The 26,101-nt window shown below is 41.9% G+C and overlaps 1 protein-coding gene across 1 annotated transcript in view; it reads right to left on the bottom strand.

Moving 5' to 3' along the window:
* The window catches only part of man2a2 (mannosidase, alpha, class 2A, member 2), a 29,298-nt gene extending 10,525 nt beyond the window's left edge, over nt 1–18,773 (bottom strand). Inside the window, exons 1-17 of the mRNA XM_084060378.1 lie at nt 18,615–18,773; nt 15,660–16,575; nt 14,675–14,932; nt 14,412–14,556; nt 12,385–12,556; nt 11,646–11,773; nt 8,203–8,376; nt 7,820–8,006; nt 7,207–7,384; nt 6,681–6,883; nt 6,375–6,557; nt 5,112–5,226; nt 3,616–3,686; nt 2,849–3,014; nt 1,037–1,273; nt 634–756; nt 218–332 (exon numbers count right to left, since the gene is read on the bottom strand). Of these exons, the coding sequence (XP_083916504.1) occupies nt 218–332; nt 634–756; nt 1,037–1,273; nt 2,849–3,014; nt 3,616–3,686; nt 5,112–5,226; nt 6,375–6,557; nt 6,681–6,883; nt 7,207–7,384; nt 7,820–8,006; nt 8,203–8,376; nt 11,646–11,773; nt 12,385–12,556; nt 14,412–14,556; nt 14,675–14,932; nt 15,660–15,791 (2,587 nt within the window). The 5' untranslated portion in view covers nt 15,792–16,575; nt 18,615–18,773. The remainder of the gene's footprint in view (nt 1–217; nt 333–633; nt 757–1,036; nt 1,274–2,848; nt 3,015–3,615; nt 3,687–5,111; nt 5,227–6,374; nt 6,558–6,680; nt 6,884–7,206; nt 7,385–7,819; nt 8,007–8,202; nt 8,377–11,645; nt 11,774–12,384; nt 12,557–14,411; nt 14,557–14,674; nt 14,933–15,659; nt 16,576–18,614) is intronic.
* Between the last annotated feature and the right edge of the window lie 7,328 nt (nt 18,774–26,101).

Below are 26,101 nucleotides of genomic sequence, written 5' to 3'. Positions count from 1 at the left end.
AACAGGGTCATCTAAAATTCGGGCCAAAATGGTAAATTAATTTGACTTTCAAATTATCTCCCAGGAGACTACTGAGGCATTCTGGCACATTCTGTGTTTCATTTGCAACAAAAAAACACCATCTGCCAGCAACGGAAGCGAAAACACACTGTTCAAAAGTAAATTCAAACATGGTTATTTGATGCCAGTCTGCAGAGTGCTGTGAATGCGATATTACCTGGCACATTGTGTATGCGAATGATCTGTTGGAAATGCTGGTAGTATGCTACGACCTCGGAGAAAAGCGGTCCTTCCACCACGCGCACCACAGGTGGCTCCTTTTGAATGTAGGGCTGTGAGTAGGAGGAACACACAGGCACAAACATATGGGGAAGAAGAACAGAGCAAGAGGAGAGGTGAGTGAGAAGTGAAGAGAGCTGCACAGCAGTAGCAGTGTAAAAAACACAGCATTGCAGCTGAGCTGCTGCGTTCCGCTGCTTTTTGATCGTTGCTTTTCAATCAATGAAGCGACGAAGCAGCATGCACGCATCTCCCCCGAGCTCCCCAATATGACACACTATACACATGGGAGACCCTGTCAAAGCCCTCTGTGAGAGCAAGTAAACAGCTGAGATGAGGGTACTGATAGAATACCTTAGCCTTTCCATCGGGTAAGAAGAGGTAAGCCCCACTCTTGTCCTTGGAAGCACGCGTGCCGTACGTTAAAAACTGCATCTGAACCTTCACCTCCTGAGGGTCGTCTTTCCGTCGGATGCTCTGATGAAGAGCAAGAAGAATGGCAGAAAACACAGTGCGGGAGAGCCGTGACAGAACATGATGGAGATCAAAGAAGATGTGTGTTAGCAGCAGGACAAGTCATGTTCACTTAGATCAAACAAAGACAGGGGCTGTTGGGAAATCAAGCCATTTTTATTTTTTTTACCCCTTTCTACAGATCAAAGTTAAACAGCAGAGCTGCCCCCCCCAAGTAAGCTTTTTAATGATGACTATAAACAGTTTTAACTGATCAGAGAGCTGAAGCAGATCTCACACAAACCTCCAGCAGTCCCGTCGTGCCTGAGAAGCCGAGCGTGAGAGACTGGCTGGTGATGTAGAAGGTCTGTGGGTCGGCCTGCTGAGATCGAACCGGCAGGGGGTCCACAGCATGGGCGCTCAGCCCCCGTCCCGCCAGCCTCAGAAGGGTGTCGGAGCGTAGAGTCATGGGGGAGTCGGGAGCATCGTACACATGGAACACAGCCAGACCCAAGGCGGGCAGACGTACCATGAACGAAGCCTGCGTACACAAGAGAAAACGATGACAAAAACAATTAAGAAACAAGTCCCCAAATTCACATTTCACAGCTCTCTTCTTTGTCAATTAGGGGTGAAACGACTAATTTAATGATTCAACTAATCAACTGACCAAAACAAATTATATTACGTTATCATCTATTTGTATGCAGCAGCTGGTCTCACTCTCCACTACTTTACTTCAATTACTTCATTTCCTGTTTTCAAAATGTCTTTGCTTGATTCGCTCAAATCTAACTGTTCTTGCTTTTGATTCTTGTTTTATATAATTGATTGTATTTAGATTATAATTGTTATTTTCTTAGATGACATGTGTAACAGATGTAGAATGGTCTGGGATGGTGTGAGAGCCCTCATGGTTATGTTTTGTCGATCGTTATTGTCGATTGTTATGTGATTGTTTCTTGTCATTGTGTGCGTTGTGCCTGAGGACCCCCTGGATCTCAAGGGGTTTATTTCAAATGAAAAAGAAATCCATGCTGCTATATTGCTGGTAAAGCTGCCATACTTCGAAAATAATGGGCAGGTAGCCGCTTTCGTCGTCACCGGCGTTGCACTTAAGACCGTGAGGCAGAGAGAAGCAGGGATCTTGTAGATTTTTACAGTCAATTAAAAGACGAAGTGAAGTCATTTATTGACTTCTATATTGTGATTGATGAGAGCACCGACATGAACATTTTATTAGAGCCAATGGGCTCAACCATAAATTCCAAAAATAATATTGGACACAGCGTACCCTTCCACACTGAAGTCCAGGGGCTGTGCTCAAACAGGAGTTTAAGTTGGGCAGAAATTGAACTCAAATCCGGTGGCAGAGATGACCCAGACTGGATTCATAATCTTGCCTTTTGGTGGATAGAACATTTTTTCCAGAACTCACAGTACAGAGTAGCATTTCTTTTGATATATGTCCACCAGAAAACCAATATTATTTATAATTGCGTACTGCCACTTACTGGTGACTTTAGGTACACGTTGGGAAGCTCATGTCGTTCCCAAGTGTCCCCAGGGCTTTCAAGACTGCCCGCCTTTGTCGCAGTCACCTTGACTGAGGAAGTTGTGCAAAATGATGGGATTTCATTAGGACTAAACTGTCACCGAGTTTAAAATGTGGATGATTAACCGTTACATGAGGCCAAAAGGCATCACTATGGAAGAAGTGGAGTGTGTTAAAAAACCTATCAATGATACGTGATGATTACATTTTATCACATAATATATTTTTTTCTCCTTTGAATGTATTCTTTGGAACGATCAAAATGATTTTGTCTAAATTAATCGCATAGTTTTTTTAAAAATTGATATTAATCAAAATATATATTTTTTAAAACATTATTTGAAGCAAATAGAAATGCTATATTAGGTGCTCCTCCTGACTATAATTCACACCAGACTGAAAATATTCAAATCACACCAAAAACTCACTGCAATTAAATCCCCACCACCACTACCAAGAGTTGCCTAGCAACAGCATGACAGAATTGTCACTTTCCCCCCCTAATCCTACGACAGTGCTCCTTGCTTAAAACCGAGCAAGACCATTTTAACATCTCCTTACCTCAAACACTTCAGCACTCATCTGGCTGGCAGAGCTCCACTGAGCGCTCAGCTGCACGGGGAGGGTCTGTCCGTCCTCGGTGAGCACGCGCACCCTGACCGTGTTCACCAGCACCGTCACCACGCACAGCCGCTCCTGCTCCACCGGGTTGAACAGAACCACGTACCTGGTTAAGGACGGGACAGGAAAATGAAAGAGGTCAGAGATACTGCTGGACGGGTTGACGAGCACACAGTAGATGACTAATCAACCACTTAACTCACTGAGTGCCAGAATTATTTCTGGCTATGTTGAAACGTGAATAGCACTCAATGAGTTAAGGAGTTGTTCACCCAAAACATTACATATTTTCTATCAATTACACACACCTTAAATTCATGGAGATCTTTTAGTTTTTGTCGCATTCCTTAGCCAATAATTTAATGACCGCCTGGGGCTCCTACTGTAGCTGTAGGAGACTCATTGCAGGTCAATTGGGTCTCCTACTGGAGACTCCGCCGGTCATCAAATTATTGGCTTAGGAATGCGCCAAAAACCAAAGAATCTCCATGAATTCAAGGCTTCATGGGGTGTGTAATTGGTAGAAAAGATGTCGTTTTTTGGGTGAACTACTCCTTTAAGCCCTATATACTTCATTGAGAGGTGTCGCCCAGGGCCCCGTCCTTCCCCCCCCCCCCACCGCATCTACAACAAATCTCTTCACCGAAGATATATCTACACCGTGGGGTTAACATAGTTGAATGATGAGGAGTGATGCAGGGCAATACCTTGGTCCAGCTGGGTCCACTTCAATGAGAGTGCGCTGCGGCAAAGTGTCCTGAGTGGCACGTCTGTCATCCTACAGAGACACACCAAGATACAAGTCAGGGCTGAGCACACTCGCAACGCAGACTGTTGTAGTGCGTATGGATTGTTGTTTGTTGCTACAGTATAGTCTAGATGGAAAGAGGGGTCCACACACATGGGGTGGATTTTTTATCGCCATTTAACCCATTGAGACCTGAAGCCGATTCTACATGTCTCCTAAATCCCAACAGTATTCTGAAAATCGTATGTTTCTATATCAGTGGTGTTCAATCTTTTTCATGTCAAGGACCCCCAAAATTATATGTATTTGGCCGCGGACCCCCATCAAAATATATTGTTCCAGGGACCCCTAGAAGCAAAGATTTGAGTAAAAACTTTTCGCTTTAAAAATATATATATTCAAAGATTTGCACACATTTTCACGATTTTTCAAAAATAGCAGATCTACAAGCTCATAGCGCGGCACTCGGTGCCGCGCTATGAGCTTGTATATCTGCCATTTTTGAATAGTCCAAAGTGTAAAATAATACTTTTTAGCTCAAATCTAAAAATGACACAGTTCCAGGTCTTAATGGGTTAAAAAAAAATGTCTTCAACCTTGAAGTGTGTATTTTGAAGATCCGTCAGGTAACAGGCTGAAATAATGTCCCATGGGGTTCATTTTTAACCCTTTCTTACACATATCCTGACCCTAAACCCCAAGATGGAAACAATAGAAAGGAGGCATAACTTTTGAAAGAAACAACCTACCGAGACAAACACAGTGGTTCTTATTAAGATTCAAGCACATCTCGACTATTAATTACAGGACAAAAACTGCAAAAACAGAGCCAAAAATGTTCAGATTTCTCTTTTTACTAAATACTTAAGAGTGGATTTTTCTTACCAACTGCATTTTCTTAATCCTTGAAGTGTGTATTTTAAGATTCTGCCAGGTGACAGGGTGAAATAATGTCCCATGGGGTTAATTCTTTACCCTTTCTTACACATATCCTAGCCAAATTTGAAAATGGAAGAAATTGAAAATAAAACTATTGAAGTAAATAACATACAAAGACAAATTAACAGATTTTTTCACAGAAATCTGACCCAGGGAATTAATCAAAATTGTTATTAATACATTCACTGCCAGGGGCTTTCTAATGCTGGCAGATAGCTTCTGCCAGCATTTTTAAGCATTCTGACATATTTTTCAAGAACCACAGAATATTTATCTCCAGTATGATCAATCCCCTGATGGTTGCTAATCACGGAGGGTTTCACTGTGATTGAAGATTGAAGATTGAAGCACACCCTGACTATATTTCAGGACAAAAACTACATTTGTCTTTCTATGAATACTTAGGGTGGATTTTCTTTCCTGCCAATAGTTTTAACCTTTAAAGTGTGTATTTTAAGATTCTGCCAGGTAAAAGGGTTAACAATACAGTATGTGGTTCCCCCGGCTCCCTCTTACCGTCTCTAGGAAAGGCTCTGTCTGGTAGAAGCGATAGAACTCCTTGTTCTTCATCACGAGAAAGTGAGCAGCATTGATGATGACTCTCTTCAGACCAATCAGCGAGCGCAGTAACCTACAGAGCAGGGAGAAGAACCAGGTGCTCACTACAGCTAGTCATAGTTGAGGTTTTTCTTTTGAATATTCAGTGATACAATTTAAAATTAAGAGTTGCAAGAAAAAGGACATACTTATAGAATAACCACAGAGAATACTTGATTCTGACTGGCTGGAGTACAATATTTTCAGTTAACTACAAAATGTTGACCTCACCGTTCTAAATCAATATGCAGAATAAAACTATTCAGTTATCTAAGCTATCATATAGCTACAGTACAAGGCAAGGAAAATAACCTGCAATATTACTTTCAACATTTTGAGGAACACAAAATGTCTGTGTGGGTGTGAAAGATATTGACTATAGTGAGCTGAATGACTCAGATTGGTAGGATAGTCGTTTCCAGGACATGACTACCGGTTCTCCCACTTGCTGGAGGAGTGAGGTAATGTTTGTTCCAAGGTTGGTGAAGATAGTGGCAATGCGCTGTTTCTATTCAATAGCTTATTGCCCAAAAATATGAATAAACACTACTTGCTAACAGTGGAATAATCAACAACACCACATCCACTCCCTAAATCATATGGTGTTAAAAGGCTGACTGGTGAGTCACAGCCAGTATACACCACACTTACAGTGGATAACCAGATCCATTCTAATGACTCCCCCCACCCGCTGCACAGTGCACTTCTGCTTCGGTATAAAAATAGCTTTGTTCCAGCAGCCATCACTCAGATGAACAAGACATAGCAACACTGCACTGATGCTATGTTCATTTATTTGTTTTCATCAGTATTTTACCTATATTTTTTATTCTAGTGGTAATTTATCTTATTGAGTTTAATTAGTTTTTTTCCTTGTTTCTGTCCATTATTTGAGCACTTAATCATATGTGTCTGTTGTATGTAAAATGTTTGTCAAAATGGATGCCCTGCTGTGACTTGTCTATTGCAACCAAATCTACTGTATCTACAGGTGCAAATGAAGTAACCTGAACCCTGCCATGCAATTATCGAACAATAATGCACTAAGCAGAGGCTAACCGCAGTAACATAATTAGCCTCTATATCATACATTATTTATCGATAACCGCAATGTTTGTCGTTGTGCATCCCTTACTCATTCCCATCCATATTATTGTCATTTTCAGGCAAAATCTAAATTACTTGGTGCCGTAGTCGGTGACAACATTCTCCTTTGCTGTGCCAGTGATGCCATCGTGATGCTGGAAGAGGCCAACGGATCGCCGCGCGTCAGCCAGCAGGGCATAATCAGTGACTGGGTAGCGGCCCTCCATGCCCCCATGACGAGCGTTTGCAACAGCCAGACTGTAGAGGATCTCAGCACCCCTGAAGATCAGCGGGAGGCAGTCATGGGTGAATAAACCGCCTTAAGATAAACTCAAGGCCACACAAGTCATTCAGTCATTTGAGCTATGGGTATAAAAGGAGGTGTGATCTAACCGGCCTCACCTGAGGTGCGACTCCACCACACGGTCCAAGCTCTTGTAAAAGGGTCGCGATGTGAAATAACCTGTCCAGTAGTGGTCCTCGCGGTCTGCATAGGCAAAGAAGTCTCCACTCAGCACAGGGTAATCTGTAGGCCTGGATCCCGGCGTCGCACCGTTGGCTTTATAAACAGCATTGAAATAGTCTGACAGGGTACCAAACTGGGCCTAGAAACGCAGAGACACGTCAGAGACGAAGAGATGTGATGATGTTTCAGACCTCACTCAAACACATTGAACAAAAACGAAATAAAAACCTTACACTGTACGTGTCCCTTTGATATGACGTGATGATATTTAAACAAGCCAACATTGAAACAAAACTTCTACTCGTGACAGATATTTTTATTTTGTCATCCAGCTCAGATGATAACAATACATAATTCATTACAATGAAGAATGTTCTGTATTGGGCTAGTTGATGTAAGCGGCAAAAATATATAACACAATGAGCATAGCACCTGGTAGTGACAGAAATAGTTTTTTCTCACCTGGACTCGCATCTCGGGCTGAGAATTCATGTAATCAAAGAGCTTCTGGTAGTTGCCATACTGCTGGTCCCACTCCAGGGCCTTGTCGAAGCGGAAGTCATCCCCTAGAGGAACCAGAACCACCTTACTGCGAAATAGCATGGACTTTTTACGGTACTGGTCCAGCAGCACTTGTGCCCTGTGAGAGAAAGGGAGAGGTGGGGGGGGCAACTAATTACTTGGCATTCAGAAACTGCTTTGTGTTAGCCACTTTTCAAGAATAACAGATGACCTTGAAAAGGGGTGCATCAAATTGGCCCTGGGAAGAGAGGGGAATCAATAGCTTTCAATCTAAGACAGGCGTTATCCATTAGCCGCTTAGGCCGTTTTCTTTAGAAAGCTCTATAGATTACAATTTTGTCCTAAACCTTGCAATTTGAGTCGGATGAATGTCTGCAAAGCTTTCACCCTCTTTACATACCCAGCCTTTCTGTGAGGATTTGCCTTGTGTCCTTGGTCTAACTGCAAGTACTGGCACACATCCCATCTGTTCCCTGACACAAAGTTTGAAGAAACACCCACGTTCACCCAGCAACAGACAGAGGGAGATAATTTATGATCTCACTGGCCTTACCTTTCTGCCACATTGTTCTCCACCACAGGTTTCGGGGGAACTTTCCAGGGACAGTTCACTCGGCCACCTGGCAACCTCTTGAAGTCAAACTGGCAGCAGACCTTGGGGTCTGGTCCGCAGGTGTGTGGAACATCATAGCTGTAGAACGGCATCATGTGGCAAAATATGTCTGTACCCGATGCAGGGTCTGTCAAAACAGTAAAAATTGCAAAGCGAAGAGAATACACTTAGATTCATGAGCTAGTTTTAAATAGAAAATAAACTTGCCATGTAAGAATCCCCCCTCCCGAAATAAAGAAGTTCAGATTGAAATTTTATTCAAGACAAAACAGGTTTCCCTGAAGATAAGCACATACAGTATGGTTAAAATTGGGTCAACTCACCCCAGGCCTGCCTCCACATGAACTCCAGGCTGCGAGTGGAGGCAAAGTGTTTTTTGATGGAGTAGTGAACCCTCTGAATCAGCATACTGGTCAGGTTGGCCTTCTTCAACAGGTAAGGCATGGTGGCACTGTGTCCAAAGGGGTCTATTGCCCACCCACTACGAGGGGTTACACCTACAACAGCATGAGCACAATGTTAAAATGTATAATAATAATAATAATAATAATAATGTTAGGGTTTACTGAGGCACTACACTGTCTCTCTGCATTTGATGTATGCGTTGATTGATTGATTGAATATTTGATAAGGCAAAAAAAAATTTAAACATCACAATTGCATATATAATACTTTGTCTAAAAGGTCCGTCCAAAAAAGTCCTTGCGTCTCGTTTCCATTGGGGTCCTTGGTATTCAATTCATAGACATATATAGTAGCAACCAAACAGTTCAAAATCAACACAATAATACAGAAAAAAATAATAACACTACATGTACAAACAAAAACAATAAATGCAGAGAAGAAAAAAAAACATATGTACAAAAGGGGGGGGGGGGGTCGTCTGTCTTACAGGAAAATGGTACTACCTCGTCTTTTGGCCTCCTGAAAGGTGAGTTTTTAAGGCCGTTTTAAAATCAGCCCAGCGAACTGCATTTTTTGAGGGATGGGGTTAGACTATTCCAAACCTGAGTGGCAGTGCTGTAGAAGGAGAATTTGCCCATGTTTGTTTTATGGGTGGGTGGTACCAGCTCCCTCTAGTTTCGTGACTGTGGGTGTCACTAACTTTTTGGAGGTATTTACACATATGCGGGTATAGGGGGCATTTTGGGCAAATTTGCATTTACAATTTTGAAGACCAATCCCATTGTTGTTTAACCCTGTCTTCTACCCTGAGCCAGCCTAGGCTGGCAAAATAAGTGGGAGAGAAGTGGATCATGGGCCCCAGTCCGAGAAGTAGTCGAATCACTTTGTTTTGGGAGGTTTGAAGCTTAGTCTTCAGTGACACTGAGATGTTGGAGTCCCGGCAAGAGGTGCAAGCATAGTCAAAAAGGGGCTGAATCAGGGCCCCTGAGAGGGCCCTGAGGGCATTCTTGTTGACAAAAGAGGAAACTCTGCCCATAAATCTGGTTCTCTGGTTTACTATTTTGACCACCTTTGTTGCCATGTCACCTTTGTTGCCATTTCACCTGTCAGGTATTTGTCAAGAATACATCCCAAATAGGTAATCTCTTCTTTGCTAGAGATGATTGTGTCTCATTTACATTCATCTTACTGAGGGAATGTTTGGTCCCAAAGAGAATGGATTCAGTTTTCCCAAGGTGTAGTGACAGTTTGTTATCGGTAAGCCAAGTACGGATTTTGGAGAGTTCAGAGCTGAGAGCTTCCTCAACTTGCAACTTGTCCTCACCCGATATCAGGAGTGCCGAGTCATCAGCGAACAGGAACAGTTTGCAGTTGCAGGCAGCATTCATGTCGTTAATGTATAGAAGGAACAGTAACGGGCCTAAAATGCTGCCTTGAGGAACCCCGCAGATCACTGGGAGGGATGAGGACATGGTTCCGTTGATGTCAACCACTTGTTCTCTACCCTCCAAGTAAGATCTCATCCAATTTAGCGAGGTGCTGTCAAAACCAATCGACCTCAGCTTATCAAGTAGAATTGAGTGGTTTACAGTGTCAAACGCCTACCTAATGCTAATTGTAAGTTGCTCTGGTTAAGAGCATCTGCTAAATGCCTTAATTGTAAATTAAAATGTCACATGACCAAAGATGAGGCTTAACACCCACTGCAAGATGTTACTCCTACAACAGAACGTCACATGACCAAAGATGAGGCTTAACACCCACTACAAGACGTTACTCCTACAACAGAACGTCACATGACCAAAGATGAGGCTTAACACCCACTACGAGATGTTACTCCTACAACAGAACGTCACATGACTAAAGATGAGGCTCAACACCCACTACGAGATGTTACTCCTACAACAGCACGTCACATGACCAAAGATAAGGCAGGAGTTAAGTTACACCTACAACCAGGCTGAACACCAAGTCATGGAAGGATAGCACACCATTTTAAAATCATACTTTTTCTTCAAGTAGGTGATCGTACTATCGCTCATTCTGTGTGACAGTCCATCACCCTGTGTACTCCTTTACATCGGTGGAAAATAATATAAAATACAAATTAACATAAAAGGTTAAATTAAATGACTAGAGGCTGGTGGGTAGCTAGGGCATGGCAGCAACCTGTAGGTGTAGACTACCACACGCCTCCGCTGATACACATGGGGCCGCCAGCCACTTTTCACCCGACAGCAAGAAGTCACTAGTGCAGCAACAAGGATAAAATCCCCTGCCGGCTTCTCACCCTTGAACACTGCCAACTGTATTGGTTTGGGGCGGCCGGCCAAGCCTGAGGCACCCCTGCTGGCAATCAAAGCTGGACCTCTGCAGTGGTGGGAGAGTTTTACTACTACACATTTTAGCACAAAAGCCATTACCAGCATCTGAGTCAGAGAAACTTCACTTTTGGCTCATTTGTAGAAGGGCCGGATTTCATATTGAACTAACACAATAAACAGTGTCAAATTAGATATTAGTGAAAAATGATTGCACAGTGAGTAAAAATGCAAAAGAAAATAAACACTGCAGAAAATGCTGAGTAAGAAACTAATCCAGCACATGCGCAAGTAAGCACAAAGTACTGGCGACTGGAAAATTAGTAATTGTACTATACAAGTCAAAAGTTGAAAGGAGACCATTTCCACTGTGGACAGTCTTTCATCACTTAAAACACTTTTTTACTTCAATAGATAACTAAAGTATAATAAGGGGGTGTAACTGATATGCTTTTGTTAAAATAAGTGTTTAAAAATGACTTATTTCTATCAATTACACACCCTATTAAGGCTTGAATTCATGGAGATTCTTTCGTTTTTGTCCCATTCCTAAGCCAATAATTTGATGACTGGCGGAGACTCAAAGAGTCTCCATTGAGTCTCCGCCGGTCATCAAATTATTGGCTTAGGAATGTGAGAAAAATAACAGATCTGGGGGGGTGTAATTGATAGAAAAAGTATTTTTTTGGGGGTGAACTACTCCTTAAAATAGTTATATATTCCGAAAGCAATAATTGAGTATTTGTTCAGTAACAGGAAATCTCTCCGTCTCTCCAGGTCTTTAGTAAACAGAAAATATATGTTCAGGACAGGATACCAATTTTATCCGATCAAGACAGAGAACTCAAAGGACTCATAAAGAAGTGAAATGAGAAGTGATGAAAAATGAGGTAATTGGTAATAGCGTCCTCACAAGACATTTTTTTCTTCTGTTTAGTAAAGGGCTGGAGAGACTTGCTACTGAACAAACACTCTGAATATACTGTAGAGGTTTAACTGCACAGCCTTAACAAACACCAGAGCTCCATACAAACCCCTACCTAGATTTCTCTCCAGCCACTGATGGCCTTCAATGAGCTGGTCTAGCATGGCAAAGTAGTGAGCATTGGCCTCATCTGTCATCACCCAGCCTCCGGTGACAATCTCGAGTTGCCCGTTGAGGATGAGTCTGTTCAAGAAAGAGGATTAACAAAGCAAAGGTGAGGCAAATCCCATGCTTACTACTGAGGAGAAATAACATCAACACGACGACATGCTATTCTAGGAGTATCTACGCTCTTATCCAGAGGGGGAGTGCAGTCACTTAGAGCAGCGTTAAAATGCAGTCTGACAGGTCGCCGCAAGGCACAGCGGATGACTTCTCATGCAGTGCTTGTGAATTGATACCGTCTGTTACATAACAGCACTTAATGGCAAGTGTAATGCATTCAGCAGAGGAAGTTGTAGCCCAGAAACCTCAGATCACACTCTCAGAATTGGGAAGAGGACGGGGAAAACAGAGGCTAAAGCAATGTTGTGCACCGGAAATAGCAGATCTACAAGCTAACAACGCGACACATTGTGAGCTTGTAGATCTGCTATTTTTGCATGTAATTTCGTTCCATTTTCCGCTGTTGCACATCACGTTGTGAGCTTGTAGATCTGCTATTTTAGGTGCACAACACCGGCATGCAGCCAAGTATAATTCAGGCTCAACTTAGCAAAGGTACGGAGAAGAGGCCTGCATGGTAAGGGTTTGGGATGACACCCGGTGGTCACTGGAGAGCTGTGCAAACTCACTTGCGCGTGGCCTCCTGCTTTTCTGTGTCCGCAGTCTCCCACCACTTGGAGAGGAATGAGATCTCAGACCAGATGAACTTCCTCCGCGGGTCCTCTGCCAGTTTCACCACCATGTTGTTCAAGATGTGCTGTGTCTGGTCAGTGAAGTACTTGTCATAGGTTTTGATCCAGCCTGAAACAATACACAAAGCCTTTTTGTATACTGAAGACAAAGAAGAAAGAAGAAGAAAAAACTAAACAAAACACTGCATGGGCCTCCAGCCAACTCTAATGCTCTGAATTGCTCTAACACTGGTAGTGTACAAATGGAACCAAATAGACCTGTAAGTGTCCATTTGTACACTCTGGAACCAAATGGCTCCTTAGGGGCCTGTAAGTCAAACTACACACACGTCCTTTGTGTTCGTTAATACACTTCAGCTTTAAAAGGAACACATTGTAGCTAATTATTATAATTGGCCCAAAACAATAATATTGACAATATAGTGCATACCAGAGGACATCCCCTCTGTCTGTCTGTTTCTTTCTCTGTGTCCCTACAATTCCCATGATGCATTTGGTGAACAAGCTTTGGTCTGGCATAAACATTCAGTTTATGGTTGCCATTACATTCACCCTATTCATAGTTTCTGAGTCAAGATCACACTTTTTTTTTCTTTCTTTTTTTTTGGGGGGGGGGGGGGTGTCTTTATTCAGATAGAAGTGTGTAGAGAGACAGGAAACCGAGGACAGACAGAAGAGAAAGGAGACATGACTGGTTACACTAGTGCACTAAATAGCACAAGATCACCATTTCTCCATAAACACAGCAAACAAGAACAATGCCACAAGGGTGGCTAAAAACCTGGAAGTAAAAGAGCTGCAGTTCTCATGTTCATGGGTTTGACACCAAGATAGCTCAGTTTTATGGCTGAAAATTTAACATTAAAGAGCCGTACAACAAATATAGTGACAATGTTGTGTGATAGTGTCCCTTTAAGTATCCTCTCAACAGCCTACAGTATATCTCCTGCTGATACTAAACATAATATTTTTTTATAGAGTGCATTAATGAGGCAGAAACCAAGTCATCAACATTAGCTTGTGCAACATTAGGACCTTTCACAACACAATGTTCTATTACAGACTTAGTGGCAGTGAAGTCCACTCATGTGCAGAGAGAAGAGAGAAGTGCAGTCAGTAAGGAGGGGCAGAGGTGTGGGGGGTGCTGCTTTTTTACTGCAGGTCTGACATTGTGTTACTCTCACCATTTGACCTACTTAACTTACAGTACCTGCAGTACCTATTACCGGCACACTAAAAGCCCTATCCTGGCTTTTAGAGAGAGGAGCCTATTACACATTAAATAGCTTTTATAAGTTGACAACGGAATCCGACAAGGGGCATTTTCACATGCATCTTCTCACCATATCCTCTCTGCACACCCTGCATGCCGCAGTGGATATTACTATGGGGTGACCTTGCCTGCAAGTAAAGCTCAATCAATACAGTCCAAATGACTCGTGTTCTTGTTCATTCTCGAGGAGATTTGCGGGTTTTGGCGACCTGACCAGCCACAAATCAATAGCTGTCAAGTTAACAAGCGTGTGACAGCTTAGAAAACTAATCTAATGGAAATGTCAGTCCAAAATAAAATAGCAGCAATTCTAATCTAAAAAATAAGCCATCGGCTGTAGTAGACATTTGCTTGGTCAACATTGTCTAATATTAATGACAACAAGTGAATCTAAATTTGCTTTCCCATTCCCATCATCACTGGCTTTGTCCTTGGATGAGGATTCACAGCACGGTGTCAGATCCTTTTGTCTACAGTACAATTGAAGTACAAGCAGCGTATGTGTCATAGTCTACTCCATGTCTGAAAAGCAAAGGCTTTAACCTGGCGTTCCTATTATGGCCATGACATTATAGGATTATAATAGAAATCTTTTCAGAAATATTTGAAAATGGGACTTGAGTGGTTAATTCCAGCACATCATCTTAAGCTGCTTGAAGTTTCCTCATGCGGAAATGCTCATGCAACTCACCTGGGTCATTATGGGAGTGGGGGACCACAAACACCTGTAGCTGTTCTTCATCCCACTCCCCAGGCTCATAGGTGATCTCGAACCCCTGCTTCCACACACCACCATCCGGGTTGTCAAACTTCAGGAGGGAGTATACATCCAACATCTAAAATAAAGCATCCTAAATATTAGTCCTGCATTCTGAAAAGTTATTGGACAAATGTCATATTACAGATTACCTTCATACTAGTTGCTCTGCACAAAAGGATCAGCAGCAAGCTCACCTGAAGGTCCGTTTGAGCTTGGCTACCGGTTGTAAGCTGGCAGTCCTGTGGCTTGACGGCAAGGAAGGTGGGCCGACCGTCAAATGGAAGGACCCAAGAACCATTGGCACTCCTGAAGGGCAGGTGGCCGCTGGGAGACACCGCCCCTGTGTCTGTGAGCTCTAGCACAGAGTCCTTTATATGGCTGATGATTTGATGGTTCTCCTCTAGGAGCTGCTCCAGCTGCTCTATGCGGTTCTGCAGAACTGAGATCTGGCTCTAAAATCCCAAATAAATACTTTTTGTTTATTTCAGAATCACATGGATGTGGCCTTTTTGCACTCTCTCTCTCTCACTAAAATCTGTTTTAATGACCTGGTCTTGCAAAGACATCATGAGACTGTTGCAGTTGAGAAACTTTTGTTGTTGTGACATAGGATTATGACTCTCTGCAATAACACGCTCTGCAATAAAACTCTATATGGATTCACCCATTGCTGCAAATGGCACCATCAGGTTTAAATTGCTTTGGACAGTGTTAATGATACCCACAGCTCATTAAGCACTTATTGGCGCTACTTTCCAAACATGATACTTCATATTCACAAACCAACACCAGGCTACTGCCAAATGATACAGCTGTGCGTGTTCCGTCTCCCCTTCCCAAACAAAGTGTGTTTACAAGCAAACGCACTTGATAGCCTCTACGGTTACAGGGTGGTATAAATTATGGATATATTGAGGTATATGAATTATTCAAACAAATGCACAGCTCAACAATTAGGCCCTAGAGCAATCTCCATGTTAATTGTTGCTTTGATGTAACTCAATTTCAAAAAGGGAGAGAAGTTGTAATGGAGCCAAAATTATATTGCCTCAAAGTTTAGAATAGCCTCCCGTGAGATATCAAAACACCACAAACAGAGTGCAAACAGAGTACAAGAGCAATTGCAGGAAAGTGCTTTCAGACACTATCTCTGCACTCCACTATACCAATTACTCTTACCCTTGGGAAGTTGCCGCCAGTCTGTCGTCTTGCAGGGTCGTGTTGGACTCTGTCCAACATAAGGTAGAGTGAGAACACAGCCACACAAAATATGGCTCCTCCACACACTGTAACCTGTTTCCTCAGTTTCATCCTTCAGTCGTTGGAGCAGTCCGCTTTGCCAAGATGAAAAACTATGACCTTGACTTTTTTTCCCCCTCCAAAACAATTAAGAAAAAAATGTGTGGACACAGCACCACTGTGAAACTTGAAAGCAAGCAGCTGAACTAATGTCAGAAATAGTTCATTTCCACCTCTCTATTGCCTTACACCTCCATTTCACCAGATCATAAAACAGTGAATTATACGAGCGATGGCAGTGGAAATAAGGTACTAAATCAGCAGTAGCAGGCAAGCAGGCTGTAAGCTTTGGTCAAACCGCAGCCACCGCCGGGCTCCTTCAAAGTGGCCCTTGTGCTCAACCATCCAAACCTTTGAGATTGCAGGGACAGGAAAAAAAAAAGCAGCACTGAACGGCAGGGGCTCAAACAGGGAGCCTACTGTCCCTGCAGCATGGTGCACGTCTGTGTGAGCCTCTGTGTGCTCTCTTGGTCCAGTCCAACTCCCACGGCAGAGTCTAATACTCCATTACAGCCAGAGTCCCCTTTCACTCAATTGGCCACCAGGGTAAAGTCATAACGGTAAGTTAGGCGCAGCAGAGCAGAGAGAAGGGTTAAGTGAGGGAGACCAACTTGGCTTGGAGCAGCGGCTTTTTAATCAAGGCTTTACTCTGCTCAAAGGGCAACAGGAATTATAATGAGACAAATGTCACTCTTCTCCTGGTGGAACAGTGGAAGCATATCAACAACTGCAGCATGGGTAGGATTTTCCTCGGTTACGACTTGAAGCCGAAATCACCTCAGAGGACGTTCTTCACCTGCCAGGGAAAGAAAATCGGTTTAATGAAGTGCACATTAAATGGCTTCTTGCACCTAGTGTACCATTTCATAGGGATAGCTTCATAGACTTGTTTGACAGCACTATCGTCGGTGTTGTGTACATTTATGTTTTTTTTGTTTAGACATAATCTTTTATATAAATATCTTGGATTCATGTTAAAGTGTATTTTCAGATATTTAACCACATAAACGCTCTGTAGAAAGGCAACTTGACCGTAGACTACTACGGTCAAGTTACTTGGTCTGCTCTTTTTTCCCTCTATACCAAAGCTCACAAAAAAAGTTCTTATTACAAAAGATTTGGCTGCCTCTCTGTAGAAACTCTGACGACCCCCTAGGGGTCCCAGACCCCCTGTTGAAGACTGATGATTACTAATTATTATTTATCAACCATCTCATTGGGTAAATATTCTGTGAACATTTTATTTTGTCCATATAGCCCAGACCTGTGAGAAATGCATTGTCATGTTGCCACTTGCCAGAAGTAGTAATAAACTTAGGTTTTTGCATAGTTTTGAGTGTGAGGATGCAGCTTTTTCAAGTGGCCAGAAGTAGAAGTGAAAGGGAAATGAGTGGGAGACAGAAAGGCTGGGTTTGAGTTGATAAGCAGAGACAGACAACAGCAATGACATTACAAGCTGCGCCCAGTGGCCTGGATTTCTACGAAGCACTTAGACAGGTGCTCCCGTTTCCCCTGTGTGCAAATCCAATACGGTCTTAATCCAATCAATTTGAGGCTGTCACTGACACACACACAGCCTTACCACGGAGATCTGTTATTATAGCCTAGCTACTTGGATAATATCCTATACCACCTGCTAGGATATTATCACCACTGTACGCCTGAAGGGCGAAAGAAAGTGCTAGGAGTACCCAGGAAGCTGTCTGAGCAATAACTCCAAAAACATCAGGAGGGGAGAAGAAAACGGTGATGAGTGTGTTACACTTTCTGTGCCAGATGGTGACTCAAGCTCCAGGCAGAGTAAAAGCTTAGGCGAGAATTATACAGCCAGTCAATGGCCGATACGTCAAGGAAACAAACACTGCTGCTGATTGTAACAGAGGTCAATGTTGAAATATGCAACGATGCCAATTATGATTAGTTGTTCTTAACAATGGGACTATTCGTGCTCACTGTGCATGAATTACATTTGAACCCATGGACTGACTGACTGACTGACTGGCTGGCTGCCAGACAGTCCAGGTAGCCTCTAACCTATGAAGTTATGAACACACACTTTGAATCTTATCATACATTAGATTCCATAGTTTCTAGAATCTAAGTAGGCTGATCCTGGACTGCTGCAGCAGTGGGGCATTACTTTAAGTCACGGTTGCATGCTGGTGTTGCATGCAGTAAATAGCAGATACACAAGCTCACCACGCGTCACGAATGAGCTTGTAGATCTGCTATTTGACGCGTTGTTGGCTTGTAGATCTGTTCTTATTTGGGCAAGCGACACCGACGTATACTGCGATGTATAAATGAAGATTATTTAGACCCAGTGGGGTCGACAGTATACGAGGTGACAGACAGGTGTAGGTAGAGAGTCGCCACTCTCACTAACGTTCCCATAATTGCTGATTGATTGATTGATTAAATACTTTATCAACAGTTTACAAGAAAAAAAGCACGGAAAGTACAGTTCAATACAAAAGGATGCCTAAAGGATTAAACCCAAGAAAGCACTATGGCTTGTTTCCATTGGGGTCCTGTGTATTCAATTCATCTTGAGCTTGAGCTTCCATTAGCTTCCATTAGCTTGTGTTGTTAACAACAACACAGACAGCATTGTGTGGTGTTAATGATGATGTTCACACAGCTTCCACTATCTGGTCTGTGTAACGTTATCATCAACACTGCTGCAGAACCCCAAGCTCCACTAAACGCTGCTATGTTTTAGTAGCAAGTGCTAAGCTAGGCGATACGATACGTGGCTAGCGTTCACTGTTCACATTAACTGTTAACACAACCTGAGTCTTTGACCGAAAAAAAGGACAATAATGTGACTGTTACCCGTCAAACGCCAGTTGTCCGGAAGGTTATCCATCTCCCATGGGTGTGAGAATAAGCGCGGACGTGTTGTATGTTGGTCACAGCGGACAGTGAGCGCTGCAGCGGCAGGTATACATGTATGACCAGTGACCATTAGCATTGAAGCTGAAGCTAAGGCGATTGAGATGAGCTGCAAAGGCTTGTGGGCAGCGTTGCCAGGTTTAGCGAGACGAATAAGCAACCAGGTCTATGAAAACAATCCCAAAGGCCACTTTAAACCTACAGTTATGTATGTAGCCTAGGCCCTTTCGGAACCCTGTATAACTTTTTTTTGTATTTGGGCCTTCCCAAATACAAACACATCTGGAAATTGGGCTAAACCTACAGGGGGGGGAAAGTGAAAAAGTGAAAATATTTTTGGAAACATTTTAACAACACAAATCCTGTATGGGGTTCCCTGGCATAACATATTTTCAGATGGGGGGAGGGGTCCTTGGACAAAATCCATATTAATGTAGGCGGTCCTTGACTTGAAAATATTTTAGAAACACTACAGCATTATGAAGCATGTAATGTAATGTATTCCAAATATATTTGGAATAAATGAAAATGTATGTAAGATCACAGACATTCTAGGGCTATTTCAAACCAGTGTTTCTAAAATATTCAATGCCTCCTAATACTGTTCAAACCAGTGTTTCTAAAATATTTTCATGTCAAGGACCGCCTAAATTAATAAGCAATAAGCCCAAATAAGCAACTGCACTTTAGAAACAAGCCCAAAAAACTGAAACGCGCAACTACCAATATTTTCAAGCAACTTTACAGAAAAACAAGCCCGAAGTCGCTTATAATAAGCGGACATGGCAACCCTGCTTGTGGGAACACTGGCTGGCAGGCTGCTGCTGCTGTACAGCGCACTGGGCCGTGATTGGTCAGAATACCTCAGCGGGGGTTTATCTGCTTAGAAAGACAACAATCAACTTCACTGACAGTGTTGTAGCAGCCAGCACACTATTTATAACTTAATTACACGTTACACACACACACACACACACACACACACACACACACACACACACACACACACACACACACACACACACACACACACACACACACACACACACACACACACAGAGAGAGAGAGAGAGAGAGAGTCAACAAACACATATTTTCATGGTATTCTATTAGCCTAATACTTAACTTGTAATTGTGCTGCAGCTGTGAAAGTGATAGTAGAAATGCCTTCCAGCAAATCAGTATGTTTTCATTACTGATTCACTGATTTAAAAAGGTAGAAGGTCATAATATTGTCTTGCTATTCTACCAATTTTTCTTTTATTGGGAAAATATGAATGGCAGGAAGTATTATACAGTATATAATATATATATACACACTGTATACCGGGAATATACAAGTTGTAACACTGTGCATCATAGAGCTATTCGATATTTTGTGGGAGTCCATAAATTGACTCCAGTGTTGGCAATTAACAGGGATATGGGATGTGAACCTCCAAGCATCAGACACAATGTGAAATGGTTCGGCTATGGAATAGGCTTGTGAAGATGTCTGACCAGAGACTCACAAAAGTTTTTTAACTGGGATTTTTGATTTGGTCACCCCTGGACAAATTAATTGAGATCTTTATTTTATTCTAATGATTTGCTTTTTTTTTTTCCAAAATAAGTTACTACTGTATGTGGCGTTCATGAAATTAGAAGTACAATGTTTTCCAGGTATAAAGAAAAATGGTGTTGTGATATATGGTATAAACCTGTCCTAAGTTGCAAACTTATTGTCTCATAAAGGACAGGTACACTAGAACCTTATGTGAAGTATAATTTAAGCAAAAGACAACGATCTCGCTGTGCACAAATACGGTCAGGAACATTACCATTAGCTCTGGAGACTGGCAGGTTTAATGCCACTCCAGAGGAAGAGAGATATGTTTGTTTTGTGAACTTGGTGCAATTGAAAATGAGGTTCACTTTTTGTTTTATTGCTCTAAATATGATGATATAAGAGAGGTATTTGTTGGTAAGATGTCTTCTATTTGTGGCGATTTCCTTGAGTTAGATGATTATGAAAAACCTGAGATATGTTTTGTTAAAGGAGCTTTTGTTGCGGCAGATTTTATTTGTCAAACTTGAGAGAGAAGACAGAACACTGTATAATTCTGAGATGTAACTGAATGTATTATTTGAATATATTGTAAAACATGCTGTAAGCGTAAAATGGTGTCTTATAAACCCATGAGGGTTGGGCACTTTGTGTGCAGGACACGGAAATAAAATGATCTATCTATCTCTCATCTATCTATAAGTGTGTCGGTGTGTGTTCACAAGAAATTATGGATGCTTTTAGGGAAATTCTGGCATTAATGTCATGTGTCAACCTAAAGTAATGGAAAGTGGTTACAGAATGCCCATTACCAACTTTGTTTAATACACCTCTGGTTTACTTGTTTCATATTTATAACATCTCCATTGGATGCAACTGCTCCAAAAAACATAAATTGAAACAAAAGTCCTGAGAGCATTCTCAGTGGGCGGCTGGAAAGATGTTTTGCTCAACAACAGAGCCAAATGAACAAGAGCACAGAACACCCGAGGCAGTAGTGCTTTCTGTTGATCACTTAAAGGTACCTCAAACGGGTAAGCGAGTTCTGTCAGAATGTTATGTCATATATTATTACGTCAAAGGACACATTTTGGATGGTTCTTTGAGAGCCTATTAAAGTGGAAGTGCAGTGATGTGGTATTGTTGTACCGTATTGGCTGGTGGGAACTACAGGTAAAATAATACTGTGTGAAAGCTTCTATGGCCACTGGGGTTGATACTAGGGTTCTATTGTCCCTCCCTGTCTCTCTGACACACTTGACCTGAGCTATTGCTGTTGGCTGGGAGATAGACTCAAACAGTGCTGCCTGCAGTCATGTACCAGAAAAACACGAACCTCAGCCCAAGTGCACTGAACCACAATAAAGAACCACTCTACAGGTCAGTGACAACCTGAGAAACCCAGTGTCATGTTGCAAGATAATGTTGTTTCTTTGAAGGATAGTCACGTTACTGATGGACTATTTAATAAACTCCATTAATTTTCTTTTGTGGAAACAGGAGCTTAGCTGTGACTTCAATAATTCATTATGCAAGCTGTTTGTCAGTCAAACAAAGGAAACAGATGGTTTTGTTTGGGGCTTCTTCTTAGTCACGAGAGAGTTTCAGTAGCACAATTCCTTGGAGCTTAGCTAATTTAGATCTCACTCTGCTATTGTTTCTTGTTACAAATGACAGATTGTTGCAAACTCTGTGTAGACACTCCACACACTTCTGGTCAGACATATGAGCTATTATTCAGTGATGAAAAGTAGATTCGGAGTAAAAAGTACAATCTCTCACACAGTGATGGAAGAAGTACTTAAGTAAAAGTATCGATACTGCAATGTAGAAATACTCTTACTTACTTAGGCCTATTACCCCCTCTGGGGCTTAGGCCGTCAACAAGAGTTCTCCAAGCATCTCGGTCCTGAGCCAACACCTCAAGCTGTCCCCAAGTGTGGCCCATTTTCTTGGCATCTGAGATCAAGTCTTGTGCCAGGTGTTTCGTGGCCGACCTCTCTTTCTTTTCCCTTAGGCCTTCCACTTGAGGGACTGTCTTGTGGTGTTTGAGGCTGGTTTACGGAGAGTATGGCCTATCCATCTCCAATGCCGTTGGAGGATTCTTTGTCGCTGATGGTGTTAGGCCAGCGGATCTGGAGGATTCGTCACAGACCAGTGTTGATGAATGACTGGATCTTGTTTGTGGTGTTTACAGTGGTCCTCCATATCTCAGCACCATAGAGTAAACTACCCTGGCCTTGCCAATCCTGACGCTCACATCAGCATCTGTTCCACCCTGCTTGTTGACACTGCTGCCAAGGTAGGTGAACTCATCAACCTCCTCCAGTGCTTCTCCTGCTGGTCTTTTCCTGCATCTGCTGCTGGGTGTGCAAGAGAAGGGCCAGGTAGTCCACAAAGTCCAGATCATTAAGCTACATCCACATTGTCCACTGTATGCCATTTTTCTTGTCTGCTGTGGATTGCTTCATTGCCCAATCCATTACCAGCAGGAACAACAATGGCGATAGCAAAAGCACCCCTGCCTCACTCCCGTTTGTACGCAGAAGGTGTCGGTGAGTTGGCCCTCATGGATCACCCTGCAGGTCATTCCCTCGTAGGTGTTTTTGATTATGTTGGTTCCAGAGGTTCTCCCTGTCCACGCAATCGAAAGCCTACTCGTAGTCGATGAAGTTCATGTAGCGGTGACTTCCACTCTAGTGACTGCTCCAGGATGATGCGCAGTGTGGCAATCAGGTCAAGAGTTATCCTTGCGTAAGCCAGGCCACTTGTTCTTAAACGTGATCTTGAAATTCTCTGCTGTTGTTGGATCTCTTAACAGTGCCGTGTTGAATTTTTGTCGCTGGTTCTTCTCACCAGTCCAGTTTCTCCGTAACTTCAGTTTGACTTTGGCAACCAGAACATGGTGGTCTGATGCTATGTCGGCTTCTCTTCTGGCCCGTACATCTTGAAGGGACCTCCTGAACTTCTTTGTGATGCATACATGGTTCTCGGTGGAGAACCGAATAGACCCATGTGTGAATTTGATACCCATGTGGCTTTGTGTAAGCGTCTGTGGGGAAAGACACTTCCTCCAATGACAAGGCTGTTATTAGCACATAAGTCTACATAACTCTCTCTCAACGCAAAAATTAGAAGCGACAACAGAGGATATGAGAGGATCATGGGGCAGCGTGGTCTAGGAGAGCCTGACGAGAAATACCCTGTTACAAGTAAAATTCCAGTATTAAAAATGTACTTGTGTAAAAGTACAAAAGTATTGCTATCAAAATATACTTAAAAAGTAAAAGTACTCATTGTGCAGAATGTCCCATTTCACAAGTTCAAAATGTATAAAAATCTCTTGAAAATAGCAGATCTACAAGCTTGTAGATCAGCTATTTTCAAATGGCCGAAATATATAGGGCTGAAGTGGTTAGTGTACGTTTTGTCATAATAATCTAAATCTGGTAGTAAGCAATTAGTAACTAAAGCTATATCAAATAATTGTAGTGGAGTAAAAAGTACAATATTTGCCTCTGAGATGTAGTGAAGTAGAAGTAACAGTACTGAAATTTGAAAAAATTAAAATACCTAAAAAATTTACATACTGTAAGTAGTTACTTTATACCACTGCTGCTCTCACATAATAATGTCACCAGGAAGAAATGTTGATGCAGCTGCTAGTGTTTTTTTTATTTCCTCAGTTTGTGGTCCTTATCTCTACGGTTAGGTCTGATTCTTCTGGATCTCTCGTGGTTCTGTCGAGTAAGAGGTCTCACACTGACATCGGCACTTAGGAAATATATCGCCTGCCCACGTTGGATTTCTGGCCTTTACTTCCACCTCAAGTCACAGCGTGGCCTTGGTAACTGGAGGGACTCAGCAGGCCGCATAGGACCCATAGGAGCACATTAGCAACGCACGTATTGCACACAACAATAGGGGAGCTTGGCAATTCTGTTAATGGAGGAACACTGTAAAACCCTGAGTGCTAATATAACTCAGAGAGTGTACACATTTGCATACTCTCGTTTTACAAATGGATAAATTAGTATTGAGGATTTTACTGTGTAGTGACTGAGTATCCCTGGGGACTGGCAGAGGACTGTGCCATGTGCCATGCTGGTTCTAAGAAAGGTAGCCTGCTGATGAAAAGTCTTTTGTAAAAGTTTGTAAAGTTTTGGGTTTAACACCTTATACATATTGATCAGGTAGACCTAGACTCTACATTCTGTCGACTCTTCTGACTTCTACTCATTCTAAAATAAAGGCACCAAATGTATTCAATTTCCTACATAATAATTTGTAAACTGTGTAATATTCTTGCCTCCTCCATTTTGTCATTTTATTTCTCTCCTATTTGATCACTTTGTTGCTTGTTAACAGTAAAATGCTATAAACACCCACATGAGTCAGTGCTACTTTGGTATATTACGAAGGCTGTTGGGAATTATTCGGGTCATGCACTCTCTGTGAATAAATGTGTTGAGCCGTGGTGGAAAGTAACTAAGTAAATTTTCTCAAGTACAATTTTGAGATGTGGTACTTTTACTTTACTTGAGTATTTAATTTCTTTTGGCACATATACTCCACTACACCTCAGGAGCAAATGCACATTTTACTAAAAAGCATCTATTATTGACAGCTTTACTTACTAGTTACTTAATTATGCAGAAAGTGATTAAAATCAGCCTCACCTTTACCAGCTGGACATCACACATCAATGTATTACAATCCAAAAATGAAAAATAAAAAAAGTCTAATACTTTTAGCTATTGCAAGTATATTTTGATTCCAATACTTTGTACTTTTACTCAAGTATAATTTTGAATACAAATATACTAGTAGTAACAAAGTATTCTACATGTACAAAGTATTGGCATCAAAATATACTTAAAGTACCAAAAGTAGAAAGTAGCCTATACTCATCATGCAGAATGTCCCATTTCAATGTCTATTTTCAAATGGCCGAAATGCATATATGGCTGAAGTAGTTAATGTATGTTTTGTAATAATAATCAAATCTAAAAACAAACAATAACCAGTACCTAACGTTTTCAAATAATTGCAGTGGAGTAAAAGTCTATCATTTGCCTCTGAGATGTAGTGGAGTAGAAGTACTGAAAATTGGAAAAAACTCCAGTAAAGAATACCTCAAATTTGTACTGAAGTACAGTACTTGAGTAAATGTACTTGGTTACTTCACAGTTCACACCACTGCTAGCAACCCTGAATGAAAATGTAACCAAATAGGTCCATGATGTGAGATAGAGATACTTCTGTGTGCTGCAGCTATGCCTTTTATGGTCATACTACACCGTCAAGGGAGGGCGGGGCTGTAGCCCTGATACATGACTGTCATGTATATCATGGATGATTTTCAAAATAGCGTTTGTACTTTTTTTCTTTTTAACCTGTACATCTACATAAACGTTCAAATGTCAAATATAAAGTGCTTATCCTATGGCCACAAATGTTAAAATACTATACGGGTTCTCAGAAGTACCCGTATATTCCGTATTGTTCAATAAAAAGCATTTTATTCTGATTGGTGGCTATTTTTCTCCGGCTTTCAATTACGTGACCCTATTGGTTGGGAGGTGTATTGCACTCTGATACATTATTACTCTATAATAAAATGGCCACCAATTGGATTAAAATACTTTTTATTGAACAAAACGGAAAATACAGGTACCTTTGAGGACCCGTACATGATTATAACATTTGTGGCCATAGAATAAGTACTTTATATTTGAAATGTGAACGTTTATGTAGATGTACAGACTAAAAAGAGATAAAGTGCAAACACTATTTTGAAGATCATCAAGACGGTCATCTGCCATGACCGTCTTGCGATCCAAATAGGCGGGGCTGGTACATAAGCGTCATCATCGTGCTG

This window comes from Gymnoscopelus microlampas (assembly GCF_963454915.1).
Source record: "Gymnoscopelus microlampas genome assembly, chromosome: 6".
Classification (NCBI taxonomy): domain Eukaryota; kingdom Metazoa; phylum Chordata; class Actinopteri; order Myctophiformes; family Myctophidae; genus Gymnoscopelus; species Gymnoscopelus microlampas.
The sequence above is the reverse complement of the archived record's forward strand: the minus strand, read 5'-3'. Positions and strand labels throughout refer to the sequence as shown.